At 30.7% G+C, this 22,876-nt stretch overlaps 1 protein-coding gene and 2 long non-coding RNA genes across 3 annotated transcripts; 1 reads left to right on the top strand and 2 right to left on the bottom strand.

Annotated features, from left to right (window-relative positions):
- Positions 1-1,020: 1,020 nt before the first annotated feature.
- On the top strand, positions 1,021-6,888 carry LOC134721616 (lipopolysaccharide-binding protein-like). The gene is made up of 8 exons (XM_063584725.1): positions 1,021-1,144; positions 1,769-1,837; positions 2,531-2,698; positions 3,510-3,577; positions 4,801-4,843; positions 5,175-5,238; positions 6,031-6,106; positions 6,514-6,888. The coding sequence occupies exons 1-8, from the start codon at positions 1,022-1,024 to the stop codon at positions 6,524-6,526; spliced, it is 624 nt and encodes a 207-aa protein (XP_063440795.1). The 5' UTR covers position 1,021; the 3' UTR covers positions 6,527-6,888.
- Positions 6,889-7,204: 316 nt separating this feature from the next.
- Positions 7,205-10,516, bottom strand: LOC134721618 (uncharacterized). The gene is made up of 3 exons (XR_010107890.1): positions 9,437-10,516; positions 8,383-8,425; positions 7,205-8,028 (listed from the first exon to the last, which is right to left on the bottom strand). It is a non-coding gene; the product is annotated as an uncharacterized LOC134721618 (long non-coding RNA).
- A 22-nt stretch (positions 10,517-10,538) lies between these two features.
- Positions 10,539-19,352, bottom strand: LOC134721617 (uncharacterized). The gene is made up of 6 exons (XR_010107889.1): positions 19,281-19,352; positions 17,877-17,948; positions 15,887-15,958; positions 14,584-14,735; positions 11,219-11,320; positions 10,539-10,655 (listed from the first exon to the last, which is right to left on the bottom strand). It is a non-coding gene; the product is annotated as an uncharacterized LOC134721617 (long non-coding RNA).
- Positions 19,353-22,876: the final 3,524 nt, after the last annotated feature.

Genomic DNA, 22,876 nt, shown 5'->3' with positions numbered 1-22,876 from the left:
CAACATTTAATACATAAGAATGCCTGAACCAAGTCAAAATATATGACAGTAATCCATTTGGTTGATGTGATTGACCTTTTGATTTTGTCATTTTTTTGCGAACTTTCTGTTTTGAATTTTTCCTCGGAGTTCGGTATCTTTTTTTTTTAAATAATACTATTGTAAGAGTTTGATTGAGTTATTTTCAAAAATTGTTTTTTATCTGGATGCTGCTTATTGTTAAATGAATGATATACAGTCGGACTATACACAAAAGAATAAAATTAAGGGATTTCTCAAAAGAATAAATCTTTGTACATACTTAAACCTACTCATATAAGAAGAAAAAAACATATAACAGCAAGATTCAATAACTATAAAAGCATACCAGGTTCAATGAGCATGTTTTTATTTGACTGCTTGTTGGGCACATTAATTATCACATATATCAGATAAACTTCAGCAGCAAATATATGAATGACTTGAGAGATCAGTGTATATTTAGTGAATTGCCAAATGAAATACGTGCATCGTCGAAATATTCTGTTTAAATGAATGAGGAATAACATGACATTTTACTGCGCCAATGTCAGTTGAATTGCACCAACAGTTTGGACCAACTAGAACAACGGCATGATGTAATTTTGTTTCGATGTAGGCGATTCTACTTGCTGTTGATTCTACATAAGTTGAAATCTAAAAAATAAAATAAAATATTAATGTTCTGTATATAAATACATTGACGCTCTCTTTATAAGGCAAGCTTTCGTTCATAAGTTTATTTTCAATTAATAAAATCCTTAATAATTTTTATTTTAAAGTATATTATGGAAGTGAAGTATAGATTCTATGAACTGACGTTGGTTATCATCTTTATTACGTGTTATACATGTTATGGTGTTTTTTTTAATTTGCCTTTGTAAATTATCAACTTTTGCTATTTTTGTAATATCCTTTTGGCGTAGTTTGTTAGTTATACAACGCAATTGTGTTATTGTGCTGTCGAAATGAAATAAAAGTAATAGATCTTTGATTACAATCAATGGCACCAATCACAGACAGCAAGATAATGGTTTACATCACATTGTCAGATTATGTATTCAACACTATGTTTTATCAAGCGCATAAACATAACATGCTGGTGTTCAACTTGACTTCAAAAAATGTAATGATATGTTTCTTTCTATAAACTGGTTTGTCTGCAAGTAAAAAAAACGTTTATTGTCACATTACACTGACATAATAATTCGTCGATGATTACTAAGTAATATTTTGTTAACTAGCCAACAATTAAAAGTGTACGCATATCTGAAAAAAAATTTGACATGCAGTATGAAAAGAAAACGTTTATCGATGGACCAAATTCTATTTTGGCTAGCTGTTTATAATTTGAGAAAATATATATAGCAGTCAATTTGTATACTTCAATACTTATAAACAAACATTTGTATATATTGATATCGAAACTTAATTAAGACTAATACAGACTACCACAATTTTACCATCAACATCAACTTCTTGACAAACAAATACAAAGTAACGTAAAATGACCAGGTTTTTCTCAGCTGAACCATTTTTTTTTCTTCTAAATTCTGCAAATCGCAGATCTAGAAGAATCAAAGCTGAAACAACATGATTAGTTTAAACATTTATTTCTAAAACGGTTAAAAACGTTCATAAGATATCAAAACAGTTTACTTTTGATGTTGGTTTATATTTCATTTTCGTTATAACATTTTATAGTTTTGAGAAAAATAACAATTTTTTTTGTCTCGTTTTACATTCCAAGATCAAGGACAAGAAAGATATATTGAACACAACCTGTTCAGGTCTGTGTATTGGGAAATTTATTCCACAGGTAAATTAAAAAATAAATGAAATTACCAGCGTATTTCAAAATTTTCTTTGTATTACTCTGTAAGTGTATTTTACACAAGGCATATTATTAAATTTGATATATAAATATGTAGGAAAAAACACAATATTTAGTTAATTGCGATTTTTCAGTTATTGTTAGAGCTATTATAGACATGTATGTGGAACAACTTTTAAATAGGTTGCTATCAAACTTCTTCAAGATGTTTGGCCAAGCATTCTTATAAGAGTGATACCTGAATACAATAGATAGTCAGAGTCACAGTATCACGAGTATGTTAAAAATATATAAAGATTTGATTAGACATGGAGAATTAAAATATTGTTTCCAGTCAGTCGCTTGATACGCGTCGTTTAAAGTTGTACCATTACTGTGGAGATATGAAGCAGGCTAAATACGAACAGTGTATTTACAATTTATATAAAAGTTCCTAATGAAGTTTTGTCTTGATGATGATTAACAGTATACATATAATGTAGACAAAAGTCTATTTATAAACAAAAGTCTACATTATATACACAGCCGTGACGTACACAAAATACTGAACTCGGAGGAAAATTTGACAAAAGTCTACATTATATATATAGCCTTGCTATAGTTATGTTATAGATGCAATTTATTTGCAATAAAATTTTGCTGAAAAATACATTTTTTTATATATTTTATTACGTGAAGATCGGAAAAGCTTTTCCAAATAGTACAGTAGAACTACACATGCTTAGTACTAAACCACCAGTGACAAATATTACAGTCGGAGCCCTTGGTGTGAGAGCTGAAGGGAACATCACCTTGTTTGCTAGGAAATCAGACAAAAGTCTACATTATTTGTTTACAATCTATGCTGTGAGTATTTTTTTTGATTTTACACTAGATTATCAAAAGAGCAATTATATTGAACTGTATAATTTTGCATTATTAATAACGTTCCTTTTTAAAAATGTTTATCAAAGAGATTAGGCTTATAATTGTGTACGTCATAAGTGTATTTCGTCGACAAAACTCAGTATTTCTGATGATTCATTCAACATATTTTTGGGGTATCTACATATAACTATGCAAATGAAATTTTCAGTACTTCTGATTGTTGTGCCAATCAGACACTAGTTAACCATCAAACCTTTTGAGTGCTGGTTCATATTAATTCATGTATGATATCTATCGGGGATATTTGTGATATCGAGTAACGTTTGGCACAGTTAAATAACTAAGATGGAACATGGGTTATATAGGATTCTCGAAAAAGGGTCTAAATGTCCAATGAAAACAAAGTTTCTCAATCAATTCGTTTTGTCCTTTGATTTTGCCTTGTGAGTAGGGACGTTTCGATGTGATTTTCCTCTGAGTTCATTATTTTTGTAATTTTACTTATTTCAGTCATACGAGAAAATTCAAATACTGCATCATAAATAAATACTAACTTTGTGTTCAACGTCGCCCGTAATAATACATTTCAGTTAGATTATAGAAATTAAATCATTTACGATACTACAATTTATAAACATTCTTGACAAATATAAGCGAGATGAACAATTCTAGGATCGCTACATATACATGTATCAAAATATTTGTTCTGAAGATGAAAAGCCTAACGTGATATTGTATAGTGTATGTGGTCTGTACTGATTTATTTAACATCACACATTCTTTTTATCAGAAAGCATCAATAAAAGTGAATCTTTCAATGGCAAATGAGATGATACATGGAAAACTCTACGATACGAAGTAAGTTTTCTGACCAGTACTGTAAAGCATGTTTAGCAGAATATGCTCGGTCTTCCAAAGCATTGAATACTAATACTAATTCCGAAATCAATTTGTGTAATTCAATATATGAATACATATTTCATTGTAATCTTTATTTTACTGATATCAGTATACACATGCTGTGATGTGGTCTGACATGATTTTATTTGTAATCAGCTGTAATCAGTGAAACACAAGATATAAGAACAATCTTTTTTTATATTATAGTTCGCTTATGTGTGTGTTACATTTAAGAGTTGTGTTTCCGTTGTGTCGTTGTTCTCCTCTAACACTTAATGTGTTTCCCTAAGTTTTAAATTTTACCCCGGATTTGCTTTTCTCTCTCAATCGATTGATGAATTTCGAACAGCGGTATACTACTGCTGCCTTTATTTCTTTCTCTTCAGTAATTAATGTATCAACGAATTTCAATTTGATATCGCATAATATGAAACATCTATTTCCCTTTTTCTATAACATAGACAATTCAGGCGTGTACATATTATTCCGAGGTCTTGTAACAAATGAAATTGGATATGGATATAACGTCGATTGATTGATTGTTGATTGCTTAACGTCAAGTGGCAAATGATTCATGCATATTCAGGACGAGAATAAGTTCACAATAAATGAAACAGGCCACCTACGGGCCGATATAACGTCGATGAAATTTCTCTGTCTCAATTTAATCAAAGTGTTTTTAACGCTGATATTAATTGACACAAGAAACCAACAAAAAGCGAGAACAACATCATTTAAATGGTCGTTTCTGTAACACATTGTTTTTCTCCAGAGTTGTAAAGTCGCAGATATCAAAAGATGTTGTATGAGTGCCAAATGAAACAACTCTCCGTCACAGAACGTTATTGTACATTGAGCCCTGCATGGATAACATTGATTCGGTATTTTTTTATTTACAACTTTTATGCAGTACCAATTGTCTCTAGAGTATGTTTTCCGTAAACTACCAGATTGTATAAAGTTCACCATACGGAGGTTTAGTACTGCCCTATATTTTAATTGCCCATGTAATAGTTTTCTGTGAAATTGGTTTTCGTATTGATACTTTTTCCGTTGATATATTTTGTAATGGTGGTTTCTGCATCTATTGGTCCTGTAGCTTGTTTGCGGGACGTAAACAGGAAAATAATTGTGATATTTATAAGTTACGATCAAAATAAACGTATTATCTTTTTTTTCAGAATTCAAACAAAAGTTACAGACTCTGCCATTGGTACTATAAATGTAAGTATCTAGTGTTTTTAAGAAAAAAAGAAACAAAGATTTTTTTACAAGTTTCTTTAATGTATTCTAATATTAAAATAAAAAAAATGGATTTCTTATTATTAGTTAAGTATTTATTTTGATGACAGCTAGTTTATCGATAATAGTTTGTATGAGCCACAGTTTAAATATTGCATACAATTATTTAGTGTTGTTACAACATGCAATAATAACATCGCACAATTATGACGAACATAAAAACCATATCTACTCTAATCAATTTATACATGTATTTCCTGTTACAAAAGGGATGTCGGTATCCTATATTTATCATTATTTCTTTTGTTCTTAGGATAGAGCATTACAATTCCTTGTGGACAGTGCTATCATAACCACCATAGAACCAATGGTCAACGGTATGTATATTTCAAATCATCTTTTAAGAACACATATTGCGAGAAATAAATTGTGGAAGACGGAACTGATTCATATTGCGCGGAAGAAAGTTAGCATTTATTGAATGAATTTGATTTACAGATGTTTGCTAAACGTACAGTGACAAATAGTGCATACGTATTTAAGACGTCTTGCTACATAAACCGCATTAAAACTTAGGGATGAAGTAATGCTATGTGAAAGGGTTGACAGTTCTCGCTTTACCCGGCGCAACAGCCGTGTTGATCAAACATTTATACCATCTCAACGAATATACTTCTTTTATAATCTGACACGCTAGACGCGTTCGATTAAGAATTTCGTTATTTTGATTAAGAAAGTGGCAGAAGAACATTAACGCTAAAAGAATTGAAAAAAGCCAAATCTGTCTATAAAGACCCATCTAAATCGGAGGTTATGAAACCTCTCTTGCCGAGAATAACCGTTTTAAATAATATTTCACGTCCATAAAAATTGGTGACGACTGTGGTGGCTAGTGGTTAACAGTTTTACTTTTTCCGCATTATTTCATTACTTAATTAAGCGATAAAGTTTACTATTGTACTGGAGAGAAACTAAACAAATACCAGTAGAGCTGTAAAATTCTAATTAGGGTTTTTGAAAATAGCATTAAAAAGAAAACCATCTGCTCAAATCTAAATATCAAACCATCAATTATATAAAGTATTAATCATATATAACCATTGACACAGACGTAATATATATTTGTAGCGCTTTTAAAATTCAATATTGACTCATATCTGGTATTCTAGGTCTCGGAACCAAAGGTTTCCTATGCCATCGACAAAGGATTTACAATTCCAACAGTCTAATATTAAACTATTGTCGGTATGTATAACCTTCCTTTATTTCAATTATTGTATTCTTTGAGATTATTTGTGTTGGTTCTGTTTGATGTTGTTGAAGATGATTTCCATTGATTACATGTTCAGTTTTTGACCATGTAACTGTATTCACAAGTTCGAATAGTGTCGCGATGAATTGCATTCTGTACATATCTTTGAGACTTATTTGTTTTGAGTAAAAATGAAAATATACAAAATTACATATTACTATTTTTTCAGTTACAACTTGTTTTTAAAATAACAAAACTAATTTAACAATTACAAACAGAAAACAAAATGATATATGCGTGTAAGATTTTCTCAACTAATCAGCGAAACATTTCTAAAGAAGCTATAACAATATATTACCAGCCACTATGTGTGTTTCATTCATTTTTTTTTACATTTCAGAACACGGTCCTGATTGAAACTGATTTGAAGTATGCTCCTTAATCAACTGTGCTGAAGTTTGTGCCTATGAATGAACGATACCTGGCGATTAGAAATTGATCAATGAAGTTATAGTGTGTGTGTGAATGAGAAATACATATTGTATGTTTGGAATGACATTTTAATTTGTTTGTCCCATAAAATACAGTACATGGTTAAGTTAACTCTTCAATACCATAGGTTTTCAACAATATGATATTCACAATGTCTAAATATGAATTTTATTAACCACTGGCAGTTTGTTTTATGCCATATTTAAATATAGAGTTGTGTACATCATTCAAAATTGGACAGTGTACCTGAAGATTGTAAATAAAGTTAAATCTACAAAATGTTTTTTTTTTCTGTCAAATTTCTATAATTACAACAAAAAAGTAAAGGATTCCAAGAAACATTAAATACAAAGTAACTCCAATCAGGTACGCCTTTAAGTTTGATAATAGTAATATAACAAATGATGAAGTCATGAAATCGAAAAAATATAAGAACATAGGTTGAGGACAATTAAGGCATACTTGCACGAGGGAATCGAAACATAAGTACTTATGTTAGTACATTTAAATCCATGTATAAACAGAACATTTTACTATCAATAAATCAGGAGATGGACAGGGGAAACACATTTTCGGAAAAAACACTGATAGAACAAATAATTAGCAATATTTTCGATTTTTTTCGATGAAATATAAAACAAAAACAAATATACAAATTAAACCATCACAGATGCTAAACTTCAGCAAAAGACAATTCAACAATCTGAACATGTGAGGGATTTATATAGCTATAAAACCAATTTTAGTTCAACATTTACTACATAAGAATGCCTGAACCAAGTCAAAATAAATGACAGTAATCCATTTGGTTGATGTGATTGACCTTTTGATTTTGTCATTTTTTTGCGAACTTTCTGTTTTGAATTTTTCCTCGGAGTTCCGTATCTTTTTTTTAAATAATACTATTGTAAGAATTTGATTGAGTTATTTTCAAAAATAGTTTTTTATCTGGAGGCTGCTTATTGTTAAATGAATGATTTACAGTCGGAATATACACAAAAGAATAAAATTAAGGGATTTCCCAAAAGAATAAATCTTTGTACATACTTAAACTTACTCATGTAAGAAAAAAAAACATATAACAGCAAGATTCAATAACTATAAAAGCATACCAGGTTCAATGAGGATGGTTTTTTTTTTGACTGCTTGTTGAGCACATTAATTATCACATATATCAGATAAACTTCAGCAGCAAATATATGAATGACTTTCAGAGATCAGTGTATATGTGGTGAATTGCCAAATGCAATACGTGCATCATCGAAATATACTGTTTAAATGAATGAGGAATAACATGACATTTTACTGCGCCAATATCAGTTGAATTGCACTAACAGTTTGGACCAACTAGAACAACGGCATGATAAAATTTTGTTTCGATGTAGGCGATTCTAATTGCTGTTGATTCTACATAAGTTGGAATCTAAAAAATAAAATAAAATATTAATGTTCTGTATATAAATCCATTGACGCTTTCTTTATAAGGCAAGCTTTCGTTCATAAGTTTATTTTCAATTAATAAAATCCTTACTAATTTTTATTTTAAAGTATATTATGGAAGTGAAGTATATATTCTAAGAACTGACGTTGGTAATCATCTTTATTACGGGTTATACATGTTATAGTGTTTTTTTAATTTGCCTTTGAAAATTATCAACTTTTGCTATTTTTGTAATATCCTTTTGGCGTAGTTTGGTAGTTATACAACGCGATTGTGTTATTGTGCTGTCGAAATGAAATAAAAGTAATAGATCTTTAATTCCTTATACAAGCATACTAATTCTGGGAACAATGGAAGTACTCGAACAGGTTCTTCAGATCTGAAAGACAAAAAAAACCTACAAAATACAGCCTCATTTCAAAACTTCATAATTTAAAAAAAAATATTTTTGAGGATTTATTAGTCACAGAGTTTTTACAGTGGGAACACATTACTCAGATTTAATTTGATACAAATATAACCGAAATGTGTTTTCATTTGTTTATAGTTTTGCCTATGCGGAGGAAATAGTTTTTCTTTCTTAATATGTATTATTTTCTGGTATGTTCTTGTTGACCTAGACAGAATTGGTGGAGTGACAACATATTCGAGGCATTATAGATGTGTCCTGGGTTTATTTGTACTGTGTTCCCGTCACGTATATTGTCATTTCAAAGGCCATATACGCCGAATATTTGTCTAGCCAGGTTTAATCACCTTTGTATTCTTAAAATGTTCCGTAGAAAGTCATCAATACGGAAATTGTTATGAAACAGTGCGTTTGTAAGTAAAAATATATATTATTGTGACGTTTGTTTTTTTGTTACTGTTTAGTGTTGCCGTTGTTACGTTGTTTTGTTTATATATGATTTGTTTTCGCTTTGATACATCTTTTAAAGTGATATACTGCAGCTTAATTTATGTGATACAAATATTTGGAATGAAACATAACTGCTGAAATCATTTTAGAATGCATAGTTTATTTACTAGTATATAGCTAGTACATGCAAACGATGGCGTATTGCACAAAAGTACCAGGTTAAGAGAAGATTCTTCTGTTTTTTGATTTTATTTAGACTGGGAGATTTTTTCCTAAACTATTTTTTGAACATTGTTTGGTGGATGCGTTTAAAGGGTGTTTGTGCCGTGTATAAACACTCTAGCTCTTATCTGGTTAGGGAACATGTTCAAGATGCGTACGTCAAATATGCTGACAAAATGGCCAATTTGGGGCAAGTTTTTGACAGGTACCATAACTTTATCCTCGTAATGGGTTATACGAATACCTATTTGTTCTATAGAACGTGCATAAAAATAAGATCATAATATTACCAATTTTTCAAATAATTACCTTTAAATTTGGTTTATAATCATCATGTTCCATGCTGTAATCTGCAGTTGAACACACCATTTTTGGGCCTTTTCTCAAATCATAGATACGTGATTGCAAAGAGAATAAAGAAATGAGATTAATTCAGAAAATTTGCCATTATAAGTGTTACGTTGATTATCCTAAAACAAAATTAATCTAAGTGGCGAATTATTTCAGTAAAGGATACATGTTATGAATATATAATCATTAAAAACAACAAAAATACAAATGTTTTGAAAACCCTTGAATGTTTTTCATTGACGAAACATTTATCTTTGACATTATATATAAAGTTGATTGAAACAAAATAGAAAACAGGAAATGTTTTGAAAACACTTCAATATATTCTGTCATGACCGTTTAACTGTTTAGTTATAAACAACAACGATAATTATTCAACCAGAACAATCTGTCAGATATCATAAATCTAACAAAGAAATCAAATAACAAATAAACGAATCTATAACCAAAATCCAAACGATTACATATTGGCAATAAAACAAATATCAACTCATAACTGCTTCTAATATTCTATATTTTCATATTAAGTAAATAATATTTACACAATCATTGCTCTTTTCGAAAAAATGTATGTTATTATATATGAAAACATTTTCTATTTAAAATTGATAACGACAAGAGTGTTAACGTAATATTCTTACAAACATGCTAATTTTTAATGAAACAAAAAAGCTGTTAATGTTAGTAGGTGACACATATATAAGAATAGTGTGTTATATATTGTATCATAAGATGTTTAGGATTAATTAAATGATTAATTTTAGTATATACATCGTTTCAAATGAAAACTGAGAATAACACCATATTATCTTGTACATATGACAACATTTATTAATCTTTAAATTAGACAATATTGAAACTATAATCAAAAGTGGATTTGCATATTTTATAACACATTAAAATGTAAATATCAATTGGAACTGTAAGAACTTTTTTTGTTTCATTTTAATGGTCTGAATAAATCAAAACAATGCAAGATCTCTCATTAATTAAAATATATTCATAATCATTTTCGCTATATCTTAAGGTTTACTTTTTTTACTAATAAATGTTACGATTATGTGCTTACCAAGACAATAGGTTGGTTGTTTGTTGTCACAAACACATTGAGCTGTTCCATTGATTGGTTCTACAAAGCAGTTTCCAAATCCACAGTCGTATGTCGTACACTGACTTTCTGTTGAAGTACATATTAAAACATAATTCCAATGAGATTAACTAGTTCAAAGTTCAATGACAGTATTATTTGACAACCGTGCTACGGTGATTCGAGATATACGGATGTTATGTTATGTTATCAGATTTCAAATTGAATTTAAACATATGCACCGTAGAATGAAGAATGTAATGCCTATTGCTTATATTCTGCATTGTCGAACTGGTGAACTCACAATAATAGTTATGCAAAAATATTTTACTTAAATTAGAGTGAAATATGACTAACCAATAGAGTCCATAATGATAACTTGAATTCCCGATAAAAAAATATATGGTTTATATGATCATAATTTTCTAAAGTTATATATTATTTTTCTGTTCAATTTTAACTGCCACAAACTTTTTATTTTTTATTTTTGATAAGATGTACAGTGTATTGATGTTTATTATTAAAAAAAAATACTTATTGCTGAATATAGTTTGAAACATTTTTTTCTTAATCAACGTGAGCAGTTATTTTCTCATTAAAATGTTGATAATTTCAAAGTAGCTTTATATGAATATAAAAACTAGTATTTTCACCTAGACAAAATTCACCAGTCCATTGTCCAATACAGTCACAAACAACTTTTCCATCCCCGCTCGTGATACATTTTCCACCATTAAAGCATTGGCAATTATCAGCTTAAATGAAAATATTTTACCTTTTAAAAATGAATTATGATGATAATTTTGTTTTATAGTAATAATTGATAAATATGTTGAATATAGTCAGAATAATTTGCAGGTTGATACGCCTAGAACCTTTGAAAGTTGATACATCGTATAATAATATATCTAGTGGGTCGATAAAGCCTTGACACATATATGAAATAAATAATAGGTTGACAAAGACTGCTTATGACATTATGTCAGTTTCACTAAAAATCACGCAAAAGTAATAAACAAAATTAAAAAAAAAGAAAATACTGATATTTGTCGGGTTTGCTGATTTAACGACGTTAGCTCCAGTATGATCGTTCTTATTTAAATAAAAAGGTGAAATGAAGTGATAAGAAATACTTTGACTGAATGTATAGGATATAAACTGTTCGACTAATATGCTGGAGATAAAAATATAGTAAAAAAAACAAAATGACCTTTACTAAAAAAAAATCCTTCATAGAATTTTGAATATATTTACTATGGGCATTACAAATGATCATATATTTATAGATTTTTAAAGATGCTTCTGTGTGAAATAATACTTTGATATGTGGTGCAATCAATCGTTTTGAGTAAAATGATATGAACTCTGATCAGCAGGTAATTTATATCATTTGAATTGTGAAATATGTACCACCACATATTCATAATGTTATGTTTGCATTGCTAATGATTTATGTTTCCACCATATCATAGTATTTTTTCGTTACCAATTTATTGTTTTTTTCTTTATGTAATTTTGAAATTAATGGGAAGACAAAACAATAAAACCGCCAAGGTACACATTTCTTTGAAATAAATGAGGAATCTACTCAGCAGTTTTCAGTTGTGTTATGATAATTTTTAAATTATTCATTATTCATTTTATCATAATGTATTTGTAGGCCGGTTATCACAGTGTACAAATAGGACGTCCTAAAAGATACATGTACAAGTTTACTAATCATGGTTGCTTTTATCACGTTTAAGAATTATCTTATAGCATTTAGTATTTAAATTTAGTGTGGTAAGTACTTTTTCAAAACATTACGCCGTTCCTGTTATAGAATGAGACATAATTAGTTCAGGTCTACGTGTCTGTGCGTTCTTGTAGTTCGTTTTCTTCGTTCGACAGTTCCATCGCTATCAGGATGAAGTGTTTTGGTTAAAAAAGTTGGCCATAAAGATAGGCCATATCAACCTGCAAGTTTGTAAATCTTTTTGGTATGATGTCAACTATTTTAACGATATGCAACACCATTTACTGATTTAAGAAATATAGTTTGAGTAGAGTATCTTCTCTTATGGAGACATTTTGTCCATATAACAGAATTTTGGGTTTGGTGTACTATATGCTATTATTGATGTAGAGTATCTTTTCATTAATGTGCAGAGTTGAAACAAAGTACAATTGAGAATGGGGAATGTTTCAAAGAGACAACACCCCGACCAAAGAGCAGAAAACAGTCGAAAGCCAACAATAGTTCTTTAACAGGCGCGAAAATCCCAGGCTGGCCCTTTAACAAAATATACGAAAGAAATCAGAGCATTCTGACTTGAGACAGGCGCATTCATTAAGCGGTGTTAAACATGTTTAGTCATATTTCAACCCTACGCTTTACCTCTAACAAATGTAGAAAAAAAACACCGTAATACACAGAGTAAAAAATGGATAATTAACAATAGGAAATTAAAAGTCACCTCATTTATCATAGCTTTTGTTTAAAGTTTCCCGTTATAAATATTGATGTCAAGATACCGATAAGAGCAGTAATCATTGTTGGTATGTGCTTTATTCTAAGTCAGTTAAGCATGGAACAACTTATTTGTATACATACAATATGGAGCGTCAATATATCATCCAAATATCTAAAAGTGTTTTTATCAGATGTTTTTTCGAGGGTCTTTGCTGATTTTAGTCATAAATTGTAACCGATAACAATATAGAAACAGGTCAGCAATCAATGGTGCACAGTAAGTCTCTATTGGAATTCCGATAACGATATACGGAGTCTTAATTGCGAACACAAATTTAATCTAGTAAAATTCAAGTGCAGTTAAGGTATCAAAGCAGTTTCAATTGACAAAGTTCTTTTGTTTGCCAAAAAATGACCTTAAAGAGTTTGAACATACATATTTGCATTCTGACTTTTTAAATGTCCATTTGATTAGGTGTGTGAATTTGTTCTTAACAATAATATGAGGTAAACTTGTATGTAGATAAATCAAAACTTTGAACAGTTTCGAAATCACCAATATAAGCATGCCATTTATTAAGTACTTCCAACAAATTTTTGACACTCTAAAAACTAATAGTACATTTTGTTTTATTATACATTATTTTCATAGTCTCGAGACCTGTTTTAGTTATTTTTATGGTTTTTTAAACATATATTTTTTCTATCTTTGATTGTTCATGTGTGTAAATGGTGTCAAAACTTATGAATCTTTCAATGATGTTTTATTTTAAAAGATATTATTATCTTGATACAGTAGACACATGTGTTTTTACGAATACAAATTTCTTATTGATAGTAATAAACTAGTTTATATCCTTATTTATCATATACTTAGCATTAATATGATAGCTTTTGCATATGTGTAACGAACGGAAGTACACAAGCCATAATTTCCCACCCAGGCTGATAACCTATATCAGCCCGGTCTGATAACCCATATCAGGGGCGTCTCGTGCAAAAACCCATCACAGTGCTTATCGTGCAAGTTACTTCCGGTGTTTCCGGTATCGGTTGTTTATTTTTCCATTATGACGTCAGATATTAATGACGACGTCAAAATTTACGGGAACTTTTGAGGGGATAGTTTAGTACTTGCTAACAAATGCCATTGGCAATTATGAATCATTTTATAGTACAACAAACATGGAGTAATAATGATCATGAAACTCTTCCAAATATTCAATGTTTCAATATGCCTCTATAGGAAATTTTACCATACAATGTACATATATATGGAGGAAGCGATGCTGTTAGTTGACAATTATAGTATATTGGATTTATAACTTAACTTCTTTATAAAGTTTTTGACTGTTTTAGTTGTTGCAATCGTTTGTTTGGTTTTGGCCTTACATAAAACTATTGTCGGAAGTATATGATAAAGCGATTAATGCATGGCCTTTTCCATATCAGCCTGGGTATCATCCCGAGACCCCCATATCAGCCCGAGACGCTGATATGGAAAAGGCCATGTATTAATCTCTATATAATCACTCATCCTATGTGTGATTTGTTAATACAACTTACGATTACATTTGTCCAGCTCAGCCGATCTCAGAGAAATAATAAATTTTCCGTCGCTACATTGAGCACTTGTTCCAACAGATGGTCTTTCAATTATCCAGGACCAAAATGGAATTACACTGCAATCACAGTTAATTGGATTTGAACCAAGGTACCTGCAAACATAAATAATAACTTATTAATTAATAGTTAACGTTTAGGTTCAGGGGTAATAGTGGCAGACAAGAAAAACACTTATGAATAAGTGGTCTTTTTTAACATTAATTATAACATTTATTTCTAGAATTGAATAAATATAGAAATAAAACTCAATTTGATGGATGTCGAAAACACAAGGAAACTAGAAAAACGCTTATATAACGTAATGTGAATCTCATAAAAAGAGGTAAACAATTACCTAGGAATGCCGCAATTTCAGATTGTACAGATGATATTGGATATGCTTCTTATGTCGTTACTACAATCCGGGATTCCCGTTCCTTTTTCACGAATGTGAATTACCGAATAAGGCTATTTGCCGGCTTTGTACTAACATTAGCAATATGACGGTTACCACATGTGGAGCGGGATATGCTTACCATCCCGAAGCACCTGAAAACAACCAAAGTTCGTGTTGTTGTTGGTCCCCTTTTCGTCACATTTTGGTCACGCAGCAATGTCAATATAATGGAATTTGATGCAACTGTAATACAAGTGGGAGGTTTGGCTCTATAAAACCAGGTCCAACCCACCATATTTACATTTGCATGATTTGAGAATGTCTGTACCAAGTCAGAAATATGACAGTTGTTGTCAATTCGTTTGATGTGTTTTATCGTTTGATTTTTCCAATTGATACGGGACTTTCCGTTTAAAATTTTCCACGGAGTTCAGTATTTTTGAGATTTACTTTTATTACCTGTTCTAGGACTTCTCAAAATATTTGTGTTGTAATCAAGAATACTGCATTGTAAAGGAGCAATACGTTTGCATAACTAATTGTGCACGACAATTGTTTACAAAGACGACTGTTATGGTAAATTGTTTAGATTTTTGTAATTTGGACATCTTATAGATTACTTTACGGTATGGTACAGTCTGTGCATATTGTTGAACGCCGTATGATGGCCTGTTACTTTTGAAATTCACATTATTATTTTAAAATAGTCCCTAAATCTTTTGATATCACGCGTACGAATAAACTGCCTTTTTATTTTGAAAAAATATTCTCATTTGCACCAGCTGAAAATTTTTCTAAGTAACATAGTCTCATTTAGTGTTAGTGTGTGTGGGTGTGCTTGTGAATGTTTTGTGTTAACAAACTTACAACGCTAATAGCTGGGACAGGTTTCCTAGAGCATTTTCCTCAATTAGACTAATGTTGTTTCCACTTAAATGTCTGCAAAATATGTTAATAGAGTTTGTTCAACATATCTTTAATATTGGGACTATCCAAGACAGTTTTCAACAGTAGAAGAAAAATGTTGGACGTTATATTTGATAACAATGACATAACGTCTTGGGTGAAAGGACCAGTCGGTCGATTGACATGTGTTATCATGTTAATGATTGAAAGGCACTGTCCTTAAAGTATGATATACATAATATTTATTCCATATACAGGCGCTGATGGAATTGTACGCCATAGTATATCATACTTTACACTGTACGATTGGACAGCATACTCATTGCTGTAGATGTGTGTCTTAGTATAAGACAAATTCTATTTTATGATGGGTTTCATTTTAAATATTGCAAACATACGTCCAGCACAGTCACTAAACTATGAATTTTCAAGTATGCTATCCTTAGCTGAATAGATGAACGTGTAGGTAAAAGATAATACAAGCTTTATTTTGTAATGTATGAGAAACTCATTTGTATTTTTCATTGGATATGTAAATATTGACAGAGAGAGGGGCACACTTACTTTCATATTCAAATGCCAATTGTCTGATATTTTGTTCATCTTCTAACACCTCACTTAAACTTAAGGGTTTAAAGAGCCTATGTTGCTCACCTGCATCTTCAACTATGGACATTGCAGTAAAATCGTCATTAAATAGGAACACCTTTAGCATTGACTAGATTTAACTTACAGTCTCAGTGATCTTGACATATTTGTAGATTTTATCCTGCTTATCGTTTTTTGTTTCTAAAAACATTTCATCTATCGATTATAGTCTTTGAGGTATCAACATCAATACCATTAAAAATACGAAACACTATTTCCTGTAGCTAGTTTTTTTGTAATGTTGCCATGCCGATTATTTGCTTAAAGTTTCATTCATGACAGTTCAAGGTATTAGACAAAACGCAAAAAATATGGTTAACATTTTCACTTAGGGGCAAATACTCGAATAGGCAGTCGTCTGACAGTTTTGTTATTCGTTTATTTCGTTTAGCTGATCATATTTGCTATTTTTAAGTTTCGTCTATATACTTTTTAAGATAAAAGTAACAATTTTAAAATGCAAAAATTCGTTATTCAAGGAGAAGAAGACGTCTGACAGTTTTAACTAACATGGACAATAGTTCATCATTCTTATCATTGTGGCTCCAGGAGTTTCAAAATTATGTAAACTTGCATTTTACCCTTATGTTTTATTTTATTAATGTCGGCCTTCCTGTTAGGCAGACACAATCATCGACCACACATTGTAATCAAGATACAGTGGTCATTCAGTGAGCTTATAAAAAACGAAAACAGCTTAATGACGTCGATGACAGATAATTTTTTTTTATATTTTCCTAAGACAAACTACTATTATCTTTATACGTAGACCATTCCATTTAAACTTTGATTAAAACTTTACATCTGTGTTTAAATTCATAATGTTAAATACCAGGAATTTGGAGTTTTTCCTCAAATTACAAAAATTGACACACACGAAAATAGTTAAATCCACAGTTATACGTCATGATGGTCCATGTTCACACTACACAAAATTCTTTAACAGATAATGTATCATTACCCAAAAACACCATGACATTCTTGTTATTTGGAATGAAACCTTTCCTTTTTTAATATTATTTTTAACAATGTATAATGTGTTATATTCACGACTCTGACTTTTTGACAGATTATAAACTCGCATGCACTGTGCAATTCTCTGCCAAGGCTCCCGGTTCCGCCAATGAAGTTCATCAGATTTTTGTAGATTTTTTTTTATCTTCATGTGTTTCATTCCAATCTATCTACAAGATTTAAACATTTAAAAACTGCTACTGTTCTTGTCAAGTTTCGATAATTTATTCGCCTTTGTATAAAATTTGGTCATCTGTTAAATAAATTATAGTGAATATAAGTAACTTACAGATAATAAAGTGATGAAAGATTAACAAATGTGTTCTCTACGATTGATGTTAGCTTATTGTTGTATAGGTACCTAGGAAACAAACAACAAAATATTTTGTTAGTTGAAATGTATCAGGATTGGTAATAAACAGTTTGCATAATGATTTGAATTGAATATTCCATTTTTTATAGGTAGGTGTTAACAGACAATCCATCAACATAAAAATGAGGTATACAGCTACATACAAAATTCAACGAACAAATATAGGCATAGTGACGTCGGAGGACAATTCAACCTAAACGTCTGTATTTCAGTATTCTTTTACATGTCAGCACCTAATGTGTTTACCATGTCGATGTGCCTTTCCTCTACATAACAGTAGTATATATAGTCGTTTTAGGAATTTTGGTTCTCAATGCTCTTCAACTTCGTACTTTATTAGGCATTTTTTTGGATTCGAGCGTCACTGATGAGTCTTTTGTAGATGAAATGCGCGTCTGGCGTATATTCTAAATTTAGTCCTGGTATATATGATGAGCTTATTTTCATAACTGATGTGCGATTTTTAATTTATTTGGAAACGATCCGAGTGAGGTTTAACTATTATCTGATAAGCAAATAAAACATAAGCGACGTTTTTGCGATCATGATGACAAACGAAAACTAAGAAGAATGTTAATAGCAGAATGTTGTAAATATAGAAAAGTATATACAAAGTAGAATCATATTTTTTAACCGTATGTAATGTGGGTTTAAATCAGCGAACAATCATGATTAATTCATAGAGACAAACATCAAAAGTATCCTTGTTGTTCATGTGTTTACCTATCAATTGAGTGTTATCCATACCAGATTCTGTGTATTATTTTCGAAGTGTTATCTTATAATCTTAAAACCTTCTTTTCAAAGATTTCATGAAGTGGTTTGAAAGACCAACACTATTTTGAGAAGGAAATACAAGTTAAACAACTAGGTTATAATTACGTTCATATACAACTAACAGCAGATATATATACGAACCACGAATCAGTCCGGTAATAGTAATCAAATTAACAAAAAACGCCAATTTTGTCAGAAAACCAACACACATATAATTAAGTCAAGAACTTATATGTCATAAAACAAGTCGAGTAATATCGAGGTGATACTCCAAATTAAAAAGAGAAACGAAGAGGGCCGTGACAATACATTACAAAACGATAAAAAGACAAAAAGACAATAAAACAGAAAAACTACAGACTTAGCAACAAAAACATCATCAAACTATATTTTCCTAAAGGGTGAGCAGATAATCACATTACAATACATTGAAAACCTTTTAAGTTTAGCATTCTACGAGTTGTAGGAATTTTTCTTGTTTTTCATTTATCATTAATATTAGCTTCAGTTTATATTAAGTAGCAAAATTTAAAATATACTTACAGGTATCGAATGATTGGTAGATTAACAAATGCGAATGGTTTTATTGAAGATATATCATTGTTGTAGAGATACCTTAAAAGATGAAATATTCTTGAAATGCATATGTCAGTCAGATAAAATTAAGTAAGCATGTGTAATAGCTGACCGGTATACTGACATTGAAGCAATACGGCAAACTTTTCTCTTTTTTTAATGGGGAGGGGGGATAACAATGTCATAAATTGTTATGAATGAAGCGTTTCCCTGATTTAAAAGAGAGCATCGGTGGACAGGTGATATAAGTAGTTCTACTACTGCTATAACTAGCCAGTCAAACCCTAACAGTGGCTAGACTCCAATTATTGACTTCATAGCTACTTTTGTATGGTACTATTTCTGTACCAAAAAAACGGAAGTACTTAAAATCTGCTTTTAATATCTAGTACGTATTTGCTACTTTGAAATAACAGGTACCTGTGTTTTACAGTACTTGCTTTGTATTTGAAATTCAAGTACTACATTTTTTTCTCACACCGTTACGTTTTTAGCATTTTGAAAATTTGTCTATTTCAAAGCTCCTAAAGTTTTTAGACAATGCATATCCCAGTTTGTAGTATTTCTGTACCAAAATTTTAGGTACAAATAAAGTACTATAAAATAAAGGAACCTACATATTATAATAACTTTTAAGTAAAGACATAGTACTAGATATCAAAGGTAAATTTCCAGTACTACATATTTTTAAGTTCAGAAGTAGTACCTATGCAAACGTAACAGTGTATGATTGACAGTTTTCCTATCTAAGGTTGGTGGTTTTCTCCGGACTCTATGACTTATTCAATCAAAAAGAAGATCTTCAAAGCGGCGTTGAAACATTAAAAATCAATCAATCAATCCTGATTGAACTTTAATTCATATTGATCTTCACGGGATATATACTTTATAGCTGATAAACTAAACGTCAATGTTTTACTTCTAATCCATATTATATGAAAATGGTGATGCCTTATGATATTTTTTTGTGTAAATGAAGTATGTAACAACTTGAACAAGCTGACTTATTTCAGAGATTCGTACTATATTTAGTCTACGTCAATGGACGCAAAACTGGATGTTATCTTATGCATTTGATATTCAAAGGAATCGACATTGCTTCGATACTTACAGTTCAGACAAGTTTGTCATATTGACGAACGTATTACTCTCTATAGCCTGTATCTTGTTGTTATGAAGATAACTGGAATATACAAATATTTGCAATAGTAGACCAAGAAGAAATCTCAAAGGAGAAACAATTGGCGCATTGATATATCTATGTAAAAATCGATAGACTAAATCTGGTTAAATAGCTAGCTACACCTTTCACTTGTGTAACCGTCGCATAGAATTCCAATATATTGATAACAATTTGCTAGAAATACATATAGACATCATAGGTATACAGAAGTCAACATTGTAATAGAATCTTAAAAACTATAAAAAAACAAAACACGAAATAATTGTTTTATCAAAACGACAAAATATGGAATAAAACCAAATACATAACAAACTGAGAGACAAGAGCTCAGAATTGACCATAACACAATTATACAATATCACAATGCTGGGATGTATAAGTGAAAGAGAAACTTATCTAAGACCTGGTTACAGAAATAATAAAAAAGATAAAATAGATAAATCAATTGAAATACAAGAAAAGTATTCAATGCCAAAAATATTTGAAATGTTGATGACATAGACTGTTTCCTGATTTAAACCTTACCTTTTTTATTGTTGTATACTACATCGGTCATATAATAGTCGATCATGTATAAGTTAGATGATATATCATGATTGCCAATGAGACAACTCTACTCAGATGATCATCACGACACAGAAATTGTCAACTATAGGTAACCATACGGCCTTCAAAAATCCTTTACCACATGTGTTGGTTTGAATCGACGAAGGTTAATCAATATTAAATGAAAATGGCGATACTTCATGAACTTGTTTCCTAACTTTGATAAGGGACTTATTTTCTAAGATTCATCTTCAAATTATTCTTCGTTTATTGGACGGTAAACTTGGTTTCACGTAATGCAATTTATTTTACAAAGTTACATAGATATCGAAATAACTTCGTACTTGTATACAATACAAATCTGTCATGTTGACGAAAGTATTACTCTGTTGTTATGAATATAACTAGAATAAATAAATGTATGCAATAGCAGTCATTTTAGTTCATATTTCATTAATCGAAGAAGTAAAAATCAAAAATAAGACAGCATCACCAGAGTAAGTATCTCACACAATACGCCTGATATGTGAATCCGCTGTGTAGACTACAAATCTGGCGACTATTCTGATATCTCACAACTTTTAAGAATCTTTAAAGTCATGTCGCTAGTGTAGCAAACATATATTATATATATTGTTGTAAATGTGTATTTCGAGGACGAAATGTATTCTGGTGGAGGGACAGTGTTGTTAATGTGTGTATTGGCTATTTCCAAGTAAAGGAATATTGTTATTATTGTAATAAGAGAGTTTATATAAGTTGTCAGAAGTTATTTCTAGTGTTTAGTGTATTGAATGAGTAATTAACGTACGTTTTACTTTATGTTATTAGCTGTATCGATAACGTCATATATGGCGCAACTTTTTCATGTATTGTTCAGAACTTTACCGTTGGGTCAATATTTTAAGCGTGAACCCAAAAGTGTACATTTATGAGTTCTTAACTGGATGAATTATCATGGGTAGATATGTTTATTTATAAGAGTGTATGATTATAAGCATTTTGAAACGAGGACTCCTATATTTTTATGTCAGCGTTTTACGTTGTGTTTTTCTTCCTGCTTAGAATATTTACTTCCGGTAATTTGAAATAAATACTAGTGCAACGTCACGTTCGGGAGTCTTTACTGTGTTTACGTTTGGCTTACAGCAAGGCTCATCCCGGGGGTACCTAGCGGTAAGAAGCAGCGCATTAGCTGTATGCCTCGCATTTTATATTCCTAGTAAGGGTCATAGTTTAGAGGTAAGAAGCAGCGCAGATAGCTGTATGCCTTGCATTTTATTCATTTTGTTATTGATATATGTAAGATAATCCCAGTCGACCCATACGAAAATACATGAGAAAGAATATTATTTAAGTAACTTCGCCCCGTATGTTTATTATATATTGTTGTTGGAATATTGTATTAGTATAGAAATATATCGGCTGTTTATCTTTTTTACTATTGATCATAATTTTTCACGCTACCAATGACGAGAGAGAACAGACAACAGATTTGACGTCCGTATTTATTTATTACTCCGTGTTTTTTTACTAGTTTTATGAGATATTCGTATTTGCTGGTTTTATAACTATGTATGTTTTTTATAGCAAAAAGCAGAAATAACGACATATATGAAGGACTCGGAGGTGCGACAGCAACACTGACGTGCGATGGTCACGCTGAAGTGCGATGGTCCACGCCGAAGTACGATGGTCCTTGCACTGAAGTGCGATGGTTTTGTGTATGACGTTGTCAGGTTGTTTTGGATTTATGAGACTGATAGTCCCTTTAGTATCTGTCGTCCCTCTCTTGAATAATGTGACGTTTCAAATACAAAATGGATTCTCAGGC

The sequence above is a fragment of the Mytilus trossulus genome, chromosome 6, assembly GCF_036588685.1.
Source record: "Mytilus trossulus isolate FHL-02 chromosome 6, PNRI_Mtr1.1.1.hap1, whole genome shotgun sequence".
Lineage (NCBI taxonomy): Eukaryota > Metazoa > Mollusca > Bivalvia > Mytilida > Mytilidae > Mytilus > Mytilus trossulus.
The sequence above is the reverse complement of the archived record's forward strand: the minus strand, read 5'-3'. Positions and strand labels throughout refer to the sequence as shown.

Coding starts and splice junctions, on each gene's coding strand:
- LOC134721616 (XM_063584725.1), top strand. CDS start 1,022: ATGGCACCAATCACAGACAGCAAGATAATGGTTTACATCACATTGTCA. Junction 3,578..4,800: donor GGAAAACTCTACGATACGAA/GTAAGTTTTCTG, acceptor CTTTTTTTTCAG/AATTCAAACAAAAGTTACAG. Junction 4,844..5,174: donor CTGCCATTGGTACTATAAAT/GTAAGTATCTAG, acceptor TTTTGTTCTTAG/GATAGAGCATTACAATTCCT.